We start from the raw sequence: 20,981 nt of genomic DNA on the forward strand, positions 1-20,981 counted from the left end.
GCTTATAGTTGAACTGCTTCTTACTACTGTCCAGGCTTCATGAGTCATGGGAGCAAGGGGTAGGCTGGGGTAGGTGCGACCATGCAGTGCTGCCAGCTGGGAGAGCAGCCTGAGGCAGAAGCCTCCAACTTGCATAATATTCTAGGCAGGACTGAATCTCCATTAGACGAAACTTAAAGAAGAGAATGACCTGGAGTCACTCCTATTTATGTCCAGGTGCCCCTGACCGACCTCACCAAGGTCTGCCAGGAGCATCCAGGAAACAACGGCTAGCAGTTATACTGGACCATCGACTCCTGCGAGGGCAAGGAGCTGCTGCTGTGTAGCAATGCAGTACCGTGTCTGCCAGCAGCATGCAGGAGATGTACAGTGACAGTGAGCTGAGTGGGCTCCATGATTGCTGTGGCATGTTGTCTGCACAGGTAACGCAGGAAAAAAGGCAAGAAATGATTGTTTGCCGTTGCTTTCATGGAGGAAGGGAAGGGGGCCTGATGACATGTACCCAAAAACACTCGGAAAAATATTTTTGCCCCATCAGGCATTGGAAGCTCATCCCAGAATTCCAATGAGCGGTGGAGACTGCAGGAACTATGGGATAGCTACCCACAGTGCAATACTCCGAAAGTCAACACTAGCCCCAGTACTGTGGATGCACTCCACCGACTTAATGCGCTTAGTGGGGAGACACACAATCAACTGTATAAAATTGATTTCTAAAAAATCGACTTCTGTAAAATCGACCTAATTTCATAGTATAGACATACCCTTAGTTACAGAGGTATACACAATGTAAAAGTTTGCCATTCCATTATAACAAGATATAGATAAGTGAACACAATACAAGTAATATTCCACTAGTTTTCATGAAGTTTAAACATCTGAATACACACTTATACATTTAACGTCTGATCTATACTAACACTCAAGTGAATTGGCCAGGCTTCAGACCTGAGCTGACCCCTGTTTTGCCAATGTTGCAGATAACATCTTTAATTACAAGAACACATCACGCTATTATTTTTCTATCTTCTTTCAGTTTACGGGGTGAACAGTGTTTCAGGGTTTTGTGTAATGAATGAGACTGTGTTTTCTTTAGATCCCTGCCTCGTTTGTTGAAGAAGTTGGAAGGTGTGTAGCTAATGAGGCATGGGATTTCAGAAAGGATAGTTTGTGGTTAAGGCAGTTGAAGCCATCCTGGAGAATTTAATTCTATCCCTGCCTCTGCCACAGAATTCCTGTGTGATTTTGGGCAAGTCCCTTAAAACAAATTTTTACAGTTCACCACAAATTGAGTGTCCTTTTTTTTTTTTTTTTTTGTTATTTCTTAACTTGAGACCTGTGACCTGATTTGTAGAAGTGATCATCAAGTCCCCTCTGGGCCTTGAAATCTGTGAATCTACTGGATCTCTGGGAGGGGAGCATTGCACCACAGAGACAACTTTCCATCCCATCATCCCCCCACTTGTTCCCCAAGATTGAAAAAACAAAAGAAATCCCCTCCCTTTTTTTGTAATTTAATCGTGGAACCTTGTTAGACTAAATTCTACTACAAAATGGTGACACTTTAATAATGTTTACATGTTCTAAATAAAACAGTATCAAATATGTGCATCCACATGGAAACGTGTGTTTCAGAAGTAAGGTTTGCTTGGAGTTGGCTACATTCATTTATATAGCTCTCAGTTCAAGGAGCATTGTGGATGTAAAACTAAAGGGAATAATTAAAATTTAAATATACGTCTTCAATGCTTACTGAGCCGTACCTCACACAATACTGCATGTTGTGTTGTGAAGAGCATACTGGATTCACCCACTCAGTAGTTAAGGAGTTAATTTCAGAATAGTTCCCTGCTTCTGAAGAAAAATATATAATTGATATGTAGCTATTGCACCAGTTGTGAAACAACTTTGAAAAATATGATGTATATGGACTTTTTTTTTTTTTTTTTTTTTAATAAATTGCAGGTTCTTCAGCAAAAGCACTTGTGAGCTTGAAAGGTAAGAAATAAAAACAATGTATTCTTTAGGTGTGGTATAAATGAGAGACGTAAATTGACTTCAGATCATAACTAGAGTTTCTGGTTTCAGAAAGCCTCTCCAAAGGAAAATTATGAAGATAGTTTTTATAAAATATATGCTGATTGTTTTATTTTAGATATCTGTAGACTGAGTAGTTTGATACTCACTAGTCAAACTCTACTTATATTGCAGCTTCTTTGGATGCTGCTTTTGAGAATGAGACCCTTTGGAGTGCCATTTCTGAAATAGGTGCTTCCACTTTAAGTACTGCCTAGACATCAGGTCTGACATGAAATTTGAGGTAATTTTTCCTTTCTTGGGGATGAGATAGAAGGATTATCAGTGGGACCTTTCCTTATGATGGAATTTATATTGTAAAGGAAATTTGTAATCTCACTGTCTTCTACCAATAACTAGTGGGCCAACGCAACAGAGCTATTGCTTACATTATCTTAACATTGGAGAAAAATTCTATGCATGCATATTGCATCAACATTTAGAATCCTTCCACTCTTCCTAGTGCCAGAAATATTGTTATGTCTTATAAAGTCCCCATTTACACTAGGGAGAAAACCTGTTTACTGAACCAGTTTTAAACAGTCTAAATTTTGGTGCAGGCAATTTAGATCACTCAGTTTTATTGTGCAGCACATGTCCATTCAAAAATCATTTTCTAGAGCATGTTTTGTAAGCAGTCATGCTGGGCAAATTGTGTTTATAGCCTAGAAAGTTCTAAACTGTTTAAAAACAATTTTGCTAATACCATTTTATTCCCAGCATAGATTAAAAGCTATTTTATGGCAAATGGAATGCCTGAGCATACTAATTTCACACTGACATGGTCAAAATGGATTCCTGGAATACTGTCTGTGGAAGAAATAAATTCTATAGTCAAATATCTTCTGGAAGAGCTTAACTTTAAAGGGAAAATGTCAATTAGTTACAGACCAAATATTTATCTATCTTAAAATTATTATAATTAGATGTGAAATGTTCTCTGAATTCTAAACCATAGACTCATAGAATATCAGGGTTGGAAGGGACCTCAGGAGGTAATCTAGTCCAACCCCCTGCTCAAAGCAGGACCAATCCCCAACTAAATCATCCCAGGCAGGGCTTTGTCAAGCCAGACCTTAAAAATCTCTAAGGAAGGAGATTTCACCCAGGTAACCTATTCCAGTGCTTCACCACCCTCTTAGTGAAAAAGTTTTTCCTAATTCCAACCTAAACCTCCCACACTGCAACATGAGACCATTACTCCTTGTTCTGTCATCTGCCACCAATGAGAACAGTCTAGATCCATTCATCCGGAGTCAGGAGATCCTGGAGAACCCTGGCTTCCATTTCAAACTTTAATATGTTTTAGCCCTGGGGGCTGGGACGTGAAGGTGGAGCCAGGTGAGCTCACAGCCCCAGAGGGACAAGCTGTGCATTACCATTTCCAAGCTGGCAGTTTTCAGCCACTCTCATGGTTTGCAGAGCCTGATGTGATTTTCACTTCCCGGCGCTGCACACACCTGCTCCAGACCCCGGCAGGGCAGGCACCAGCCCAGGGTGGGGAGTGATGAGCAGTGTTTCCCTGTCACCACAGCCCCCAGAGGGAAGCAGAGAGCACAGCCCAGGCAAAGGCAGCCCCTGCAGGGCCCTTGTTCAAAGTCAGGCCCAGCACGCTGCATGTGGCAGGATGGAGAGGCCTGGCCTCGGGCACAGCTGTGCCCCACACTGAGCCACCACAGGCCCCCATGGCATAGCACCAGTGGGGCTATCAGCACCTGGCTGGCAGCTCATTAACCCCTCCACTGCCGAGGGAAGCTGCCAGCTCCCATGGAAGGAGCCCTGCCATGGCAGCTAATTTCCCAGATCCGCTGGCTTTCTCTCCTGTTAGTCTCAGTTCCTGCCCAACCCTATCACTGGGCCAGTTGAATCCCACACAGCCAGTCTTACAGAGGGGCATATAGGGCCAGATCCCACTGGATGTAAGGCAACACAGCAAACACCACGGGAGGCTGATTCACACTAGCTGAGGATCTGACCCTTTGTCAATACTCTGCCCTCACACAACAGAGCAGGAAACCCCAAACCTGCCCGAAGGGTGCTGTGCCTGGCTCCTGGCTCTTTCTGCCCCAGTCTAGCTGATCTGTGTGCTAGCGGGACTGACCCACAGCCGGCATGTGCTGGGGGATAGTGCTTCCCCCTTTCTCCCCCCCCCCCCCCCCGAGGATCAGTGATTTATCAGCCTTTGTTATTTCTTTAAAAATAAATGCACCTATCTGTCCTATAGAAATGTAAGTAATAAAACAATACCATTCATTATATAAGGCCCACAGTATATTAAATGGTGATTCAAAAGTTAACAAACTATGTTCCAAGAGCTATTATGCTGTCCTAATTGATAAGCATAAACAAAGTAATAGTGGAAATATAGTAAAGATACCATCTGTGCAGGAGTATCACTCCTGGATCTCATTTTGTAGTGTCAGATAGGTAGAATTTCCAACATTTGGAAGATTATTTTTGGCCCCCTAAGGAGCATGGTAGAAGATAGAAGCATGAATCAGAATCCTACTCCTCCTTTACTAGTGATGCATGATCAGCAATGTGTGTGGGGACACAGAGGGCCTGGCTCATTCTCCTTCCTATTACGGGTGCCCTTGTTGAGCCAAAATTTTCAGAGTTTGGTAAGACCTATTTTTAAAAGGTCTTTTTTTAAAAAGACTTATCTGTATAAACTGGCTTTATATTCCAGTGTGGTTCTGTGGTAGCTGCAACATAGCTATCCAGATGGGTGTTACAATGAAGTTGAAGCTAGATGGACTTCATGAGAGACAAACATTGTGATGGGAAGAAATGTTCTGAATGTCTCATAGCCTGGTTAGTGGAGGCATTCAGCATCATTGGCTGAAGATGATGGAGTTTTAAACCCATTAGCATTGCCATTTAAGAAGGCATTACAAACAGTGAAGGGAAAAAAAATAATTAAAGTAGTGTTTGAGAGTATACTGCTGCCATTTTGAAAATAGTTAGAATTTAAAAATGCATTAATAATATGTCACTGTTCATGACAGAGGGAAGTTTATCCAGCACATGGAATGAAAAGTACAGTTCTCTACAAAAAACGCCTATTTGGAAAAGCAAGAACGCTGGTTCTGCTGTAGAAATGGTAAGAAGTAAATATTTATATGCTTGTGATAAAAAAAAGTCAATTAAGTTTAGGGTTCATGTAGTACTGGCATACAATCATTCATAGTCACAGATCAAGTGATCTGCTTAAAAATGTATTTATTTCACAATTTGTGAATATCATCTAAATGAATATCCTTTATGAATAAAGCAGCTTATACAACTCTAATGTGAAATGAAAGCATGTTTTATAAATAAATAAATACGAAAATTAAATTGGGAACCAGTTTCAAGTTTTAATGAACCATTTTTAATTATTTGCTACCTTTTTGTTTGTGTCTGTACTATAAAGAACATAAGAATTGCCACTCCTGATCAGACCATCTGACCTGCCTAGTCTAATATTCTGCCTCTGGCAGTGGAGGGTTATTGGTGCTTTAGGAAAAGGTGGGAAAATCCTATAATGCACTTACATTATTGTGCCATTCTATGGGGGATGTTCTAATAAAAATGAATGCATAGAAGCAGAGTTTCCTGCAACATTTGGAGGGGGGGGGGGGGAGGTATTGGGAGAAGTTTAACAAGTTAAAAAAGAACTGCTATTTAAAACAAAAAAGCAAAACTGCTTTTATGAAATGTTTTGCAGCCTGTAAGGTGATTTCCCTTTCTTTTGATCTGACCACATCTTGTCCTCTTTAAATCTTCTCCATTGCATCAAGTTCAAGCTTCTTGTGATCACCATCAACTTCCTACATAACCTACTTATTTTGTTGTGTACAGCATTGTCTCCTAACCCCCTCTGAGTTGGCAAAGTTCATTCTGCCAGTGTTATCAGTCTTGATTCCCTGTTTGTCCATGGCACCAACTCCCGTATACACAGAACATCCTTTATGAACTAGTGTGCAGAGCCTCTTCTCTCTGAACTCTCTCCTGAAGACCACTTCCTCCACAACTACCACAAGAAATTAACTGACTAAATTATCTATTTGTTTGTTTGTTTTATTTTATGAGTGAACTGCCCATTTATTTTGAGGAAAGTGATGTATTGTTAGGAGGAATTCTGTTCAATTCTATGTATAAACTTATACCAATCTCCCCATCATAGTAGGTCAAAAAATGCACCTTATTCTTGGAATGGAAAGTGATGAGGTTTGTGATAGTCCTTTGTTCCAGGGGAAGTTCATTCCACAGTCTCAGGCTGGCCCCTAAAGAAGCTGTGTCTCCTGCACAGATGAACTTTGCACTTATTGTGGAAAGTACCATTGTACCAGATGAGCAAAGTTGTTGACCCTGATTGTCATCCTGGGGCTTCGGGTGAACTTTTAGATATCCTGGATCCAGGCCCTTGAGCACCTAAGAAAAGGACTGAGACTTGAACTTGACTCAGTATTCTATGGAAGGTCAATGTAGAAAACAGAACAGGTTTGATGTGCTCACAGTAGCCTGTGTTGCAAAGGAGATGTGCTGTACTAGTTGCAGTTTCCTAAGCACTGAAGGGTTCCTGTCAACAACATAGTTCAGGTGAGACCTGATGTGGAAGCATCAATAATAATTGAGGTCAGGTCGTATTCCTCCAGGATGAGATGGAGTCTCTTTGCCGACCAAAGATGGAAGAAAACATTACTCACAAATGCTGTTACGCAAGAGCTTAGCAGCAGTGAGGAATCAAAGATGACTCCTAAACTATTAACTAAATTAACCAGTGGTGGGTGTGTGCCATCAACCAAAGGAAACTGCACTGTGGCTGCAAACTCTTAAATGCTTTCCTCTGTCCATCGGCGTAACTTCTGTCTCAGTCAGGTTTGCCTTTAACCAGCTGTTCTTCATCCATTAGCTAATCTCATCCAAGCACTGGGACATCTTGGTGATATTTACCAAATTCACGGCCATGAAAAATGCATCATGCACCGTCAAATCCAGTTCTCCCCCTGTGAAATCTGGTCTTTTGTGTGCTTTTACCCTATCCTATACAGATTTCATAGGGGAGACCAGCATTTCTCAAATTGGGGGTCCTGACCCAAAAGGGAGTTGCAGGGGGGGTCACAAGATTATTTTGGGGGGAGTCACGGTATTGCCACCCTTACTTCTGAACTGCCTTCAGAGCTGGGCAGCCGGAGAGTGGTGGCTGTTGGCCCCGTGCCCGGCTCTGAAAACAGCGCTCTGCCAGCAGCAGTACAAAACTAAGGGTGGCCATACCATACCAGGCCACCCTTACTTCTGTGCTGCTGCCTTCAGAGCTGAGTGGCCAGAGAATGGCGGCTGCTGACTGAGGGCCAAGCTCTGCAGGCACAAGCACAGAATAAGGGTGGCAATACCATACCAAGCTATCCTTACTTCTGTGCTGCTGCTGGCAGTGGCTTCGCCTTCAGAGCAGACTCTTGGCCAGCAGCCACCACTCTCGAGCTGCCCAGCTCTGAAGGCAGTGCTGCCGTCCACCTCAGCGCAGAAGTAAGGGTAGCAGTGCCACAAACACCCCACACACACACAATAATCCCTTCGACCACTCCACAACTCCTTTTTGGTTCAGGATCCTTACATTACAACACCATGAAATTTCAGATTTGTATAGCTGAAATCATGAAATTTACAGTTTTTAAAATCCTATGACCAGGAAATTGACCAAAATGGACCATAAATTTGGTAGGGCCCTAGTGATAGTGATATGGTCATACTTGGTGATAAATAGAACTGTGTGTCATCTGCATATTGCTGGCACTTGAGTTAATATTAGTACCCCTTTTGACCTGAGGGCTAGCCAAAAATTTGGGGTATACTAGGTTGTTCCAGTTAAGAAGAAAAATTGGTGATAGGTGTTTCTTAGGCCTTGTCTACGCTGCCACTTAGTGCTGAAACTTTCCTCACTCAGAGGTGTGAAAATTGTAAAGTGGCAGTGTAGATAGTGCTACAGCGCTGGAAGCCACTTCCCTCGTGGAACTGTTTTTTTTTTTTACAGTGCTGGGAGAGCTCTCTCCCAGTGCTGAAGCTACGACTACACTGCAGCTGTGTAGACAAAGCCTCCGATGTAGTTTTGTTTATTTACAAAGAATGTGCCTTTTTTCCTGAACACGGAAGGAATCGAATAGCAGGAAACAGCTTCTTTGGCTCTCAGCACCAAGGACACTCTTGTCAGCCAACACCTCTGAGCCAAAGAACCACTCTCCAGGTTTCATTCAGGGTCACGCACTATTTTCAGCTGCTCCTATAGGCTAGCTCTCTGGTCCTCAGTGTTCTGCCCACTAACTCACTCACTCACTCACAGACAGACTTACCCAGCTAAGGCCCTCTACTCACATAAAACTCCAGGCTATGTTCACAAAACTTACGTTAGATAAGGACTTGTGATTCATTTATCCTTACAGTTATATTAATGGAAGGGTGAGTTCACACTCCTCAATCTCAGATTGATTTTAACATTGAAGTTTTAAATTGTCCCATAAAAGGTTTCACCCAACTTATAACAGTATCATCTGACCAGTTCCCCTGATGGCTGCATGTACTTGTTGAATAGGATTGGAGAAAGAATTGATCCTTGTGGACTCCACAAGTGAAAGGTCTAGTGGTGGAAGTTCATTGGGTGTGTCCCTTTAGGAAAGACACAAACCACTTTTTTACGTTGGACTCCTGCCAGCTCTCTTCAGCAAGACAGCAGTATCTGATGGTCAGCAGTGTCATATGCTGCAGAGAGGTCATAAAAGATGATATTGGATGTCTGCCCTCTTATCTATTGATAGCAGGAGATCATCCATCACTGCTGCTAAAGTAGTTTAGGTTCCATATCCTGGCCAGAATCCAGATTCTGCCAGGTCTAGAATTATAGCTTCCATTAGGCAAGCTTGAAGTTGGCCAGTGGCTAGCTTCTCTCTGAATTTGCTCAGGAACAGGAAGTTTGACAATGGATAGTGGCTGGCTAAAGCCAGTGTATCCAGAGTAGGTTTCTTCAGTGTTGGTCAGACTATTGCATATTTGAAGAAGGAAAGAAAAGTTCCTTCCCTGAATGAGTCATTCAGTCATTTCAGTCATGAGAGGCCTCAGTTGCTCGTGCCTCTCTTTCACAAGCCAGGAACGATGAGTGTCAGATTCATGGGTCTTGAGTTGAGACTCCTTTAGAGGTCCAGAATTTCTCGATGAGTGAGTGTACTGAACTTCACGTGGGAGGATTAGTTTCATGAGTGTAGGCAAAGCAGATCCAAGCTGTTTGAGAATCCTCAAATATGCACAATTTTATCAGCAAAGCATGATGATAGTTCACAGCATTCAGCACCCTGTTCTGAAGCAGGCTTCTAGACACTCAGGACTGAGGAAACAGTTTACCTCCCTGGACAGCTCCTTGGGGCAAGATTTGGCAGCATTAGAGGAAGGTGGTGATAGAAAGATTCTCTTGGCCTGGAATACAGCCTCAGCATAGTAGTGTTGCCAGTTTGGATTGGATGTATTGCTAGAAGTTTCATCACATGACATAGTCTTTAATTAAAGATTCATCTTTAATTCCTGGAGACTCCAGGACAATCCTTGTGGGTTGACAACCCTATAAAACTTGAAGGAATTTGTTGTTTCATCTGGTCTATATTAACCTTTGTTTTCTGCCACTGGCCCTCGAGTTTCTGCCTCTCTCTCTTTATCTGGCACAGGGTGTCAGAAAACCAAGGAAATCAGTGACATCTGAATCCAGCTCAATCTCTTCCTCTGTAAGTAGTTTGAATTCTAGGAGAAGCTAGCTGGGTTAAGTCCCTGTGCTAGGCAGAGTCCAGGGACTGGCTCCTGTATTGGGTCACCAGGTGTGTGAGAAGGAAGCTCTTTGCACTCATCACTCCCGTGCAAGAGTGAGCTGCAGTTTGTCATTCAGTCTTCAATTAGGACAATTTTCTTTGACACATGAAGAAATTTTGTTAATAAATAACTAAAATTTAAGTGTTTGAAAATTTCATGCCACAAATTTGCAATATATGATTTTCTACTTTTTTTCAGCAACCTCCACTAATTTTATTGCAGCTGTAGTATATTAGCACAGTAAAGGGTTACAGTTAGCATTGAACAGCCTTAAATTTGAAATTCCTTCCTCGCTTATGTTAGATGTTTACATAATTTGATCATTGTGTATGATGGTTCAGTTTCCTCCGTTTCTTAGCATTTTAGGGTGTGAGGGAAGTTTTTATGGTAGGAGTTTTAAAAATTATCAAAATATTTTGATACACAAGTGATCCTTGAAACAATATCATGAAGTGTTTTGTAATAATCTACTATGTGACACCATTATGGATGACATTACATACAGTAATGTCCATTACACACAGACACATCCATTACAGTGCTGGGCAGCGGCACATGTTAAAAATACTAGTAGATGCATTTATTTCTGTAAGTAACTGTTCTATCCAGCTTGGCTTTTTAATGAGAATTTATCAAAATTAATAAATAGATTGTTTGAAACCCTTCCTTTTTATTTTTAAGACAAGGGTAAGCTGTTTAAAAGACATTTAATTATTTCTTTGTTTATAAAATGAATGGATCTTTGACCATAACAGTGTTCAAGTGTCCAAGGTATCTAGATAGCAAAGGAAAATAGATTATATTTGTGTTATTATGGGTTCTGTATATCAAAGGAAGAAATGAGCTTTTTCATATAAGTGCTTCCTAATTTTGATATATCTAGCCCTTCAGAAATTCAAAACGGAGTCGTCTCTTTTGTGAAGAAGACGACAGACAGTTAAATACAAGGTCCCCCAAAAGAAATCAGAAGATTGCAATGGTTCCACAGGTATGTATGTGTTATGCTGAGACAATTACCAGAAGGAAAAGCAAGCCTTTAAAATAAATTGTGTTTTCTTCTCAATTTACATAATAAGTTTTTGAATTTTGGGTGGAGGGACCTATTCCTAGGTAAAGGCTGTGGCTCAAAATAGATTAATACATCCCTTTTCCTCCCCAGAAGTAGGTCCCTCACTGACACAGCTCTGTTTATGCTGATCCTGTACCATTGAGTCTGTCGGGGAAAATGCTGACTGATGCTCCACCATACCTAAGCGCAGGGAGAACTATTGGAACACTCATCCTATTAGCACTCTTTACTGTATCAGGCGGAGTGGAGAACACTGACTAAATGGACCCAGCAATGTAGGAGCTGCCATGAGGTTAAAAAAAAATACCACCAGGAGCTGCAGACACCTTATGTTGCCACTGTAACTGCCTGTTGAAACATAGTTCTTGTAGTGTAGATAGGACCTAACCTCTTGTCCTTACTATAGCTTGTAAAACAGTTTTCAGACACAACCTAACATGATTTGTGTCCACACCAAGCAAGGTTATCAGTTATTAAAAACTTATTCAGAAACTGTGCTCAAGGAGGCCTTCTCTATATTATGCTTATTTCATTAAAATTTCTGGTTCAGTTTGAGTGAACCATCATGTTCCTATAGCCATGCATGGAGAAAAGTTGGATTAACCTTAAAACATCAGAGGTTACCTGGAGTCCTGTCTATATGAGTGCCACCACCACTGGAGCTGAACTGCTGGTGGGAAATTTTCACAAAAAAGCCTAAGGTAGAGACTCTGACCAGCTAATAGTTTGGGGCATGATCTCTGCTAGCTCTTGGCATCAGTTATGTGTTTTATTATATAGTTATAATCTTTCCCATTTTATATTAGTATTATCTTTATAATAAAAATTAAAGAAACCATGAAACAATACATTTGAATTAAAACAGTTCAGTTGCTAATGTATTCAATTTTATCAAGAAAATGAACTTTGCTTATCTAGTTAAAGAATTCTGAATATTTAATAAACAATTGAAGAATTTGAGAAGGCTCCTGTTTGTTTGATTCATTGTACTGTTTAGCACATTTAATGCTGCAAATGCTTTCATTTTCACTTTGGAAGTTCAGCTGCTGGTAACCTCTCCTTTATTTTATTGCTTAGAAGTTTACTGCAACAATGCCAACACCAGACAAGAAAGCATCACAGAAGATTGGATTACGGTTACGTAATCTACTCAAACTTCCCAAAGCACACAAATGGTGCATATATGAATGGTTCTACTCAAATATAGATAAGTAGGTACTATTTCTTTCTTTCTTATTTTTATTTATTACTCTGGAAACTAAAGTTACTCCCTGAAATTGACACTTTCTCACAGTGGGGCACCCTGTGTGTCCCTGATTGCCCAAGAATGTGAAGAGGATGCTGAGTGGCTGGAGTTCTCTTCACTGGGGTCCTCTTTTTCACCAAGCTCTACCAGTTTTATCGGTTCCAAGTCAGCTTTACCCTGGGTCTCCAAGGTTCCTTCCAACAAGTAATCATCCTAACACTTCTACGAAGGATTCCCCATCCTGGCATAGGATGAATGGATAAGCAAGTCTTGGGGTCAGTCCTACCAGTAGATATCTACTGTCAGCTCAACCTGCTGGATGGAGTAAACATCACATACCCATGGACACAATGTGGAAAAAAAAAAATTATCTGGGGACTTTCTCTGAGCCAATCAGCTGGTTGCAGAGCAAAGTCTGGCTGTCAGTGACCGGGAAGTGGGCGGTCATGCCTAGTGGTCAGAGCAGGAGTCAAGTTTAATAGTTAGAGAAGGAGTTGATAACCAGAAATCAGAGTGCAGGACCAGAGCTGGAGTCAGAAGCCAGATATCAGAGGCTCAGGTCAGGGCCAGAGGCAGGACTTGGAGCCCACAGTTAGAATCAGGTTACCTGGAGTGAGGCAACACAGGAGCAGGGCTGGGTCCAGGCAGGGACTATTGCAGCTGTGGTTAAATCCTTTGAATAGATGCTGAACTGCTCTACCTCGGCTCAAGAGCAGATCTGCTCACCCTTTCAGCCAATCAGGCAGTATAGCCAATCAATAAGCCTACTACAGTAAAATGCACTCATTAGATTACCCAGAGTCTGTCTCTGCTGCAGGACCTAATTCCTGATCCTGGTAACACCTCAAGTCCAACATCTCCACCACTTCCATTCCATTCACCTGCAGTTTAGCCTGGCTTTGCTTGCAGGCCCACAGTCCCGACCTCTCCATATGCACAGTCCATAGAGCCCCTGTCATGTTGGGGAGTTGTTGTATCTGCGCCTTCTGCATCAATCTCTGCCAGATAAGGACCACTTGCATCTGCCAGTGCGGCTGTGCTGTCTGCTGCAACAACTGCAGTTATCCCTCTGGAAATTGGTTCAGATCTGACTGGCTTCTAGACTCCGCCTCAACCTTGTTAAAGGGGTTAAGGGATTTATTTATTTTTTAATGTCACACCCTTTAGCAGGGCTGCAGAGATGCCTACGTTCTCCATCACTTGTGGCAAGGTGACTTACAAGCTGGGGGGCATTTTGTGGCTAGGAGTAGCATTAGTTGTAGTCCTGCTGCCAAAGTCTGATACTGGTCCCCTCTTGCCTTGTGATGCCCTTGTGCCTAAGGTCTTCTGGCTAGTCCTCATGGTGAGGCTATAGGGGAATCCAGTCCTTCCCTCCACCCTAGGTTCCAGCTGAATGAGCCTTGTGGCAAGTGGTTGCAAGCAGTTACGGTCTGTTTCATCAGACCGCTTGTTTCTTCCCTAAGCTGCTTCCTACAGTGTGGCCACCTTCTCCTTAGAGGGCTCATATTCACAACCCCCTAGTCTCAGTCGTCAAGGTAACAATGGAAGAGAAAATAAATTAACAGAAATAAAGAGCTCCTCCACCATAGGAAAACAAGCCAGAACAATACTTTGCCACTTTTTATTTTAAAAGACCATATTGTCATTAACCAATATTTTTCCTTAGCATTTGTTCAGGATACATAAATGTATTCCAGTGTTCAATCAGAATAGCTTCTGTCAGGATTGTTGAGACAATATTCTCTGAACTCAGCAGCCAGGCACAGCAGAGAAAAAGAATTATGTATATGCCTGTCACAGGTATAAAAATTACACTTATTTAATTTGCTTTAAATTCACAGCATACAGGGTTGTTTTGTTTTGTTTTGTTTTGTTTTGTTTTGTTTTTTCCAACAAATGGTCTTGTTAAATGTATTACTGGGATACTGGGAATAAAGTACTGTTATATTTTTGCATAAGTAACATTTGTATTCCACCATCTTTGATAATGTCCCTTGAAGAACTTTTTAGCTTATACTAGTAATAATAATGTATATCGTTGTTCAGTCCCTTAGTTAACTGAAATGTGAGGTATGTAGTAGATAATTCCCAAAGTCTCCTAGCTCTGAAAATGGTGATTATCAAAGTAAATTTGTCACCATTTGAAATAAATACTAATAATATATATGACCATCCTATAAATTTATTAGTGCCTCAATTGTAGTTTATTTAGAAACAACTTATCTTTTAACAAACTGTCTAGAATGAGCTATTTTTTGTTATGAATGGTATCTAGACCTTTCTTTTATATAATAAATACTAATATAAATATTTTATATGAAGCAAGAATTAGAAATTGCACAAGTGTCTTTGTCAAGTACCAATGCAATACTCAGTATACAACCATTGCTAGTTATTTTAATCTAACCATTGTAAAATATTTTAATCCAATTACATCAATTTAAAAATTGTATTTCTGTTTGAAAATTTACTTTTTGTTGATACAAGAAACACGTAAGATTACAATAACTCAGTGGTTCTCAGTTTTTTCATACCATCCATGACCCCCCATTACAATAGATAACCTTTTCCTTTTAACCATAGAAAAAAGCAGGGTAGTCTCAGCCCTTTTGGACCTGTTTGTGACCCCAAGTTGAGAATCCATGCTATATTTGAAAGGGATTGGAATAGAAAATATATTTTTCTTTCTCAGTTTATACTTATTGCATGTAACAGCACCTTGTGCATAGACATTTTCATACTTCTTTTGTGTAAGTCACTCATTTTCCTCTAAAATCTCACTCCTTTACTGTAATTTGTGCACGTGGACTGCTGCACTTGTATGGGGTCTCACTGACTTCAGTGGGGGTCCACCCAGATTTAGCAATCCATGTGCATGGATCACAATGGACATTCAGGGCCTCTATTTCTGTGGGTTTTTCCACACAGCAACAAGGGAGAGAAACATTTTTAAAAGAGAGAAAATGTGATTCATTGTAACCCATATATATTGGTAGGAGGATTCAAGTGCAAATGTAACTCCTAAAACTTTTTTGTACACTTTTTTTTTAATTGACTTAATTTCAAGTTGATAAAGTATAAATTGCTCTGCAAGGAACACTAACATTTTCAGTAACTTTGTTCCACACATTTCTTCTTGTGAGGATGGAGATTTCTTAGCTCCTCATGACAGACATTTTCTGGATGTAGTTAACAGGTTTGTAATTAACGGAGTGTCACTTGTGTTTTAACAGACCATTATTTGAGGGAGATAATGATTTCTGTGTATGCCTGAAAGAATCTTTTCCAAACCTGAAAACCCGAAAATTAACAAGAGTGGAATGGGGAAAAATCAGACGATTAATGGGAAAACCACGAAGGTAAAAATATATATATTATTTTACTTTTAATTCATTTTTCTGAGGATTAATATTTTTTCTTAATTGTTTCTGGATCATCTTACTAAAATAGGTTGCATCTCTTTTGAATATAGGTATCATTGAGAATAAAGCAACATACCTTTACCTTTGTATGTATGAAATGGATATAGGAATTGTATTTTCTTAAATTCCAAGTAAGTTATTTGAGTATGGCCAGCCCATACAATGCTGCCAAACATACAGATCATTAGGCCCTTCCGAAACAGGATGAAAAAATAGTGGAATAGTTATTTCTCATGTTCCAGTGTTATCTGGTAATGGAGCCCAAGCTGTTTTCTACAGCATAACTTTTTAAATCTCTCCATATATGCGTATTTTCAGTTTTGAGTTTAACTAAGATGTTAAACAGCAGCCACTGAAGTTAGACATTTTTAAATCAAAAGATCCAAATAACTTGCATCCAAGAGTTTTAAAAGAACTGGCTGTGGAACTCATTGGGCCATTAATGATTTTCAGTAAGTTTTATAATACTGGGGAAGTTCCAGAAGACTGGAAGAAATCTTACATTGTACCAATATTTAAAAAGGCTAAACAGGATGACCTGAGTAATTATCAGCCTATCAGTCTGACTTAGCTCCTGGGTAAAATAATAGAGTAGCTCATAGGGGATTTGATTAATAAAAAATTAAAGGAGGGTAATATAAATGCCAATCAACATGGGTTTATGGAAAATAGGTCTTGTCAAACTAACCTGATATCTTTTTTTGGTAAGATTGCAAGTGTGGTCGCTAAAGATAATAGTATTGACATAATCTTCTTAGATTTCCGTAAGGTTTTTGCTTTGGTACTGCATAACATTTGATTAAAAAACTATAATGACAGTTAAATGCTGGCTAACTGTTAGATCTCAAACATGGAAAATCATCACTGAGCAAGTGTGTTTCTAGTGGGATCCCAGAGGTATCTGTGCTTGGCCCTATGCTATTTACCATTTTTATCAATGACCTGAAAGAAAACATAAAGTCATCACTGATGAAGTTTGCAGATGACAAAAAAAATTGGCAGAGTGATAAATAACTGATACGGTGCAATCTGGATCACTTGGTAAGCTAAATGCAAGCAGATAACATGTTATGGCTAACTGTATACATCTAGGAACAAAGAATACAGGTCATACTTACACATTGGGAACTCTATCCTGGAAAGCAGTAACTCTGTAAAAGATTTGGGCGTTGCAGAGGGTAATCGGGTAAACATGACTCCTCAGTGCGATCCTGTGTCCACAAGGGCTAATGTGATTCTTGGGTGCATAAACATGGGAATCTTGAATAGGAAAACAGAGGTGGTTCTTCGAGTGCTTGTTCATGTCAATTCCAATCAGGTGTGTATGCCTGTGTGTGCACAGCAGCCACAAGAATTTTCCCCTAGCAGCATCCATCAGGTCAGTCCACACACCCCCTGGAATGGTGCCTTCCTGGCACTCAATATTGGGCCCTACCAACCCACCACCCACAGTTCTTACTTACCCCCAGTGACGGTTAGCTAGAACTTCCCCTTGCTCTTGTCCTGACAAGCGCATTTAGCAGTCTGTATATAGTTAATCAGTTTTTGTAGTTAGCATTAAGTAGTTAGTAGATACTTTACTTAGTTCTTATGTTTCCTTTGGGTGTGTGTGGGGGGGAAGGGGTATGTTCCCCTCCAGCACTATCCTGGCACTAAGGCATGCTGCAGTCTCCTGGCTTCAAAGCCTGTGAAGTCTGCGGCAAGTGTATACCCAGAAGCAAGCCTCCCACTTCATGGATCCTTCAAAAGGATCGCTGTAGGATCTACAGGGCGTTTCGCCCCAGGACACTGAAAGATAGAGATCAGCGCTTGAAGATCTTATTAATGGAAGCAGTACTCTGACCCCAGTCTGACCCCGGATCGGTTGACCTGGCACCACTTAGCTCCTCCTCAGTACACAGTGCCCCAGCACCATCGGCACAGGGATCGGTACCAAGTAAAGACAAGGACTCTCAGCACCATCATGGCTCCACTCATGCCTCACATGCCACAGGCAGGCACCAGTCTCAATCGCCAGTGCCGCAAAACAGGAGGGTGGAGAGGGGTTGTCTTCTCTCTTCCCTCTACCCCAGCAAGACCCAAGGAGCTGGCCATGTGAGACCCAAGTCGGGCCTCACTACTTTGGCCCCACTGCCAGAGACAGTCGACTCCTGCCCCCATGGAAAGGCGTTTGAGTCCAGAACTTTCTCGCTCACTGAGGCCAAGCTGACAACTACACTTCTCGTCAACCCAAGAGACGTTCAAGGCAGCCTGGGACCTGCTCAAGCTCATGGCACTGTTCTCCCTGCCTAGATGGGGTAGGTCACTGGCACTGATCGCTCCCCCGGCACTATCAAGGGGAAAACCCGCAATGCCAGAACAGCGTCAGCAGCCTTGTCAGTTCCCAAGCCCTCGGCACAGACTCTCGGCACCTTGAAGTACTACTCCTCCATGATCCTCCTGTTTGGAGACATCGAGTCAGACTCCTAGCGATCTCATAGGAGCAGAAGCAGGCGGTCCAGGTCATCATGAGACCTGCAATCTTACTTGGCACTGTGGCCTACATAGTGGCAGCCCCCAGTACAGTGGCCCTTTTGGACTCCCTGGACTTTTCACCAAGCCCAAGGGCAGAGCCAGGGGTCACATTCCAGGGTGGCATCAGTGGCCTGAGCCACTTCCGTACCGCCTCCGGCACCATTGGCATTGGCAGGATTGGGGGTAGATCCATTTCTCCCTGATGCCACCATCTCATCCCCTGCGGTATCAGCGCCAAAGACTTAGCACTGACAGCAGCCTTGACATCATCAGTTTTGCCTTCGACAACCTTGGCACCAAGAGTATGGCACCGTTCACGTCAGCTCCAGCCCAGGATCTCCAAATACCACAGGACCCCTTGAGCATGGAGGGAAGAGAGCAGCCACTCCTTGTGGAGGTCTCTTACTCTTCTTCTCCAGATGAGGCATTGGCGGGCAGTTTGGTAGCCCCAGCCCTGGAGGACAACAGAGTCCTACAGCAATTGCCGAGGAGGGTTGCCCAAAGCCTTGGCATTGAGGCAGAGGAAGTAGTGGAGGACACAGATCCAAAGGTGGATATTCTCGCCCCCTCCAGACCTGCGCATATTGTCTTACCCCTCATAAAGACCATTGCTGACACCACAAAAACCTTGGGGCAGACCCCAGCTTTGTTGCTCCCTGTGACTAAGCACAATAAAAGATGCTATTTTGTACTGTCCAGGCACAATGAGCACTTGTATACCTATCCTCCACCAGATTCCCTGGTTGTGGGCTCTCCTAACCAATACAAATGCTAGGGCTACCAAGGTTCCTCCCCAAAGAATCGGCGAAACAACTTGACCTTTTAGGGAAAAATGTCTGCTCCAGTAGCGGCTTGCAACTCCGCATTTCTAACCAACAGGCCATTGTCAGCAGGTACTGCTACAGTACATGTGGGGCAATGGCTAAGTTCGCAGAGCTACTGCCGCAGGACTCCCACACTGAATTCTCGGCTCTGGTTGAGGAGGGCAGGGTCATAGCCCAAGCTTCACTGCAGGCCACCCTGAATGGGGCTGATGCAGCTATTCGCATGATGGCTACCGGGGTTGCCATGAGACAGGGTTCCTGGCTCCATGTCTGCCACATGAGCTCCAGCAGACCATTCAAGATCTCCTCTTTTGAGGGTTGGACTCTGTTCTCCAAAAAGATGGATGAAAGGCTACATAGCCTAAAAGAGTAAAGAGCCACCTTCATATCGCTGGGCCTCCACACCCCCGCCACATAATGGAGGCATTTTAGGCCGCAACCTCCTCGACGGTTCTACCAACTGCAGAAGAGGCAGGATTGCTCATGGAGAAGAAACAGGAGTGGCAGAAAAAGACCGCACCTGTCCTCAGGCCAGGGCTCTGGCCCGTCTAAACCTTCATCTGGCCAGACGCAGGCATTTTGAAGGTGCAAACAAGGACAACGCACCAGCACTTGGACTGGATCCAACCTGCCTTACCTTCTCATCCTGACTATCCCCTTTCTACCCTGCGTAGGCCTGTATCACATCAGACCGCTGGGTGCTCCACATGATAGGGGGATACTCCCTCCAATTCTCTGCCCTCCTGCCCTTCCACCCCGCTTCCCCATCTCTCTTCAGGGAACCTTCTCACAAGCAACTCCTTATACAGGAGGTGCACTCGTTCCTGTGGCTGCAGGCAGTGGAAGAGGTTTCTCAGAAGCTAAAGGGCAAGGGCTTCTATTCCTCGTATTTCCTAATACCGAAAGCCAAAGGCCCATCATAGACCTGTGAGAGCTCAACAGGTCCATGAAGAAACTCAATTTCCACATGGTCTCCTTGGGCTCCATCATCCCTTCCTTGGATCCAGGAGATTGGTATGCCACCCTCGACTTGAAGGATGCATACTTTCCTATAGCAATTACACCATCCCACAGAAGGTACCTCAGGTTTATGGTAAGCAACAACCACTAGCAGTTCACAGTCTTCCCTTTTGGCCTGTCAGCGGCACCTCTTGTGTTTACCAAGTGCATGGCAGTCATGGCCACATTTCTACACAGGCACCAGGTACAGGTGTTCCTGTACCTCAATAACTATCTGATCAAGAATCGCGCCAGGGCTCAAATGGAGGCACTAGTCAACTTCATGAGAATGTCATTTGACGAACTGGGCCTTCTCCTCAACTTGAGGAAATCGACTCTGTCCCTGGTTCAGTGGATAGAGTTCATAGGGGCAGTGTTGGACTCAGCACAGGCCAGGGTATACCTTCCGAAAGTGAGGTTTCGGGCCCTGGGTGACATCTTTCTAAGTCTCAGGGCAGCTTCCCACCACCACAGCAAGGAATTTCGTGAAACTTCTAGGGCACGTGGTCACTTGTGCCTATGTGGTGCAACGCACCAAAGTCACACTCTGGCCTCTCCAGTCATGGCTAGCCTCAGTATATTGGCCGGCTCAGGACAGTTTGGACAGGATCATGACTCTGCCTTGCCCAGTCCTTGACTCCCTTCAGTGGTGGCTTGACAGTGTGTGCAGAGGTCCTCTTCACCAGTCCTCAGCCATCCCTCTCACTAGTGACAGATGCTGGGGCTGAGGGGCACATCTGGGAGACCTCAGGACTCAAGGCCTCTGGTCTCAGGCGGAACTCGCTCTCCACATCAATGTCAGAAAGCTGAGAGTGGTGCGCCTGACAGGCCGGACTTTCTGAGCCCATTTGACAGGGAGAGTGTATCAGTCATAACAACAACACCACAGCAATGTTCTATATCAATAAACAGGGGTGCACACTCCTCTCCCCTGTGTTAGGAAGCCCTCATCTTGTGGGACTCAATACACTTGAGCATTCCATGTTGTGAGGATTCAATAC

The 20,981-nt window shown here is 42.9% G+C and overlaps 1 protein-coding gene across 2 annotated transcripts in view; it reads left to right on the top strand.

The window, feature by feature from the left end:
• Window positions 1–20,981, top strand: part of LIN9 (lin-9 DREAM MuvB core complex component) — a 64,462-nt gene that overhangs the window by 14,113 nt on the left and 29,368 nt on the right. The window contains exons 2-7 of one of the 2 annotated variants that reach the window (XM_032766508.2): window positions 1,966–1,998; window positions 2,212–2,320; window positions 5,085–5,179; window positions 10,790–10,894; window positions 12,053–12,186; window positions 15,455–15,580. In XM_032766508.2, the coding sequence (XP_032622399.1) occupies window positions 5,177–5,179; window positions 10,790–10,894; window positions 12,053–12,186; window positions 15,455–15,580 (368 nt within the window). In that variant the 5' untranslated portion in view covers window positions 1,966–1,998; window positions 2,212–2,320; window positions 5,085–5,176. The remainder of the gene's footprint in view (window positions 1–1,965; window positions 1,999–2,211; window positions 2,321–5,084; window positions 5,180–10,789; window positions 10,895–12,052; window positions 12,187–15,454; window positions 15,581–20,981) is intronic. The other variant, XM_032766507.2, reaches the window with a different exon arrangement.

This window comes from Chelonoidis abingdonii, chromosome 3, assembly GCF_003597395.2.
Source record: "Chelonoidis abingdonii isolate Lonesome George chromosome 3, CheloAbing_2.0, whole genome shotgun sequence".
NCBI classification, from domain to species: Eukaryota; Metazoa; Chordata; order Testudines; family Testudinidae; genus Chelonoidis; species Chelonoidis abingdonii.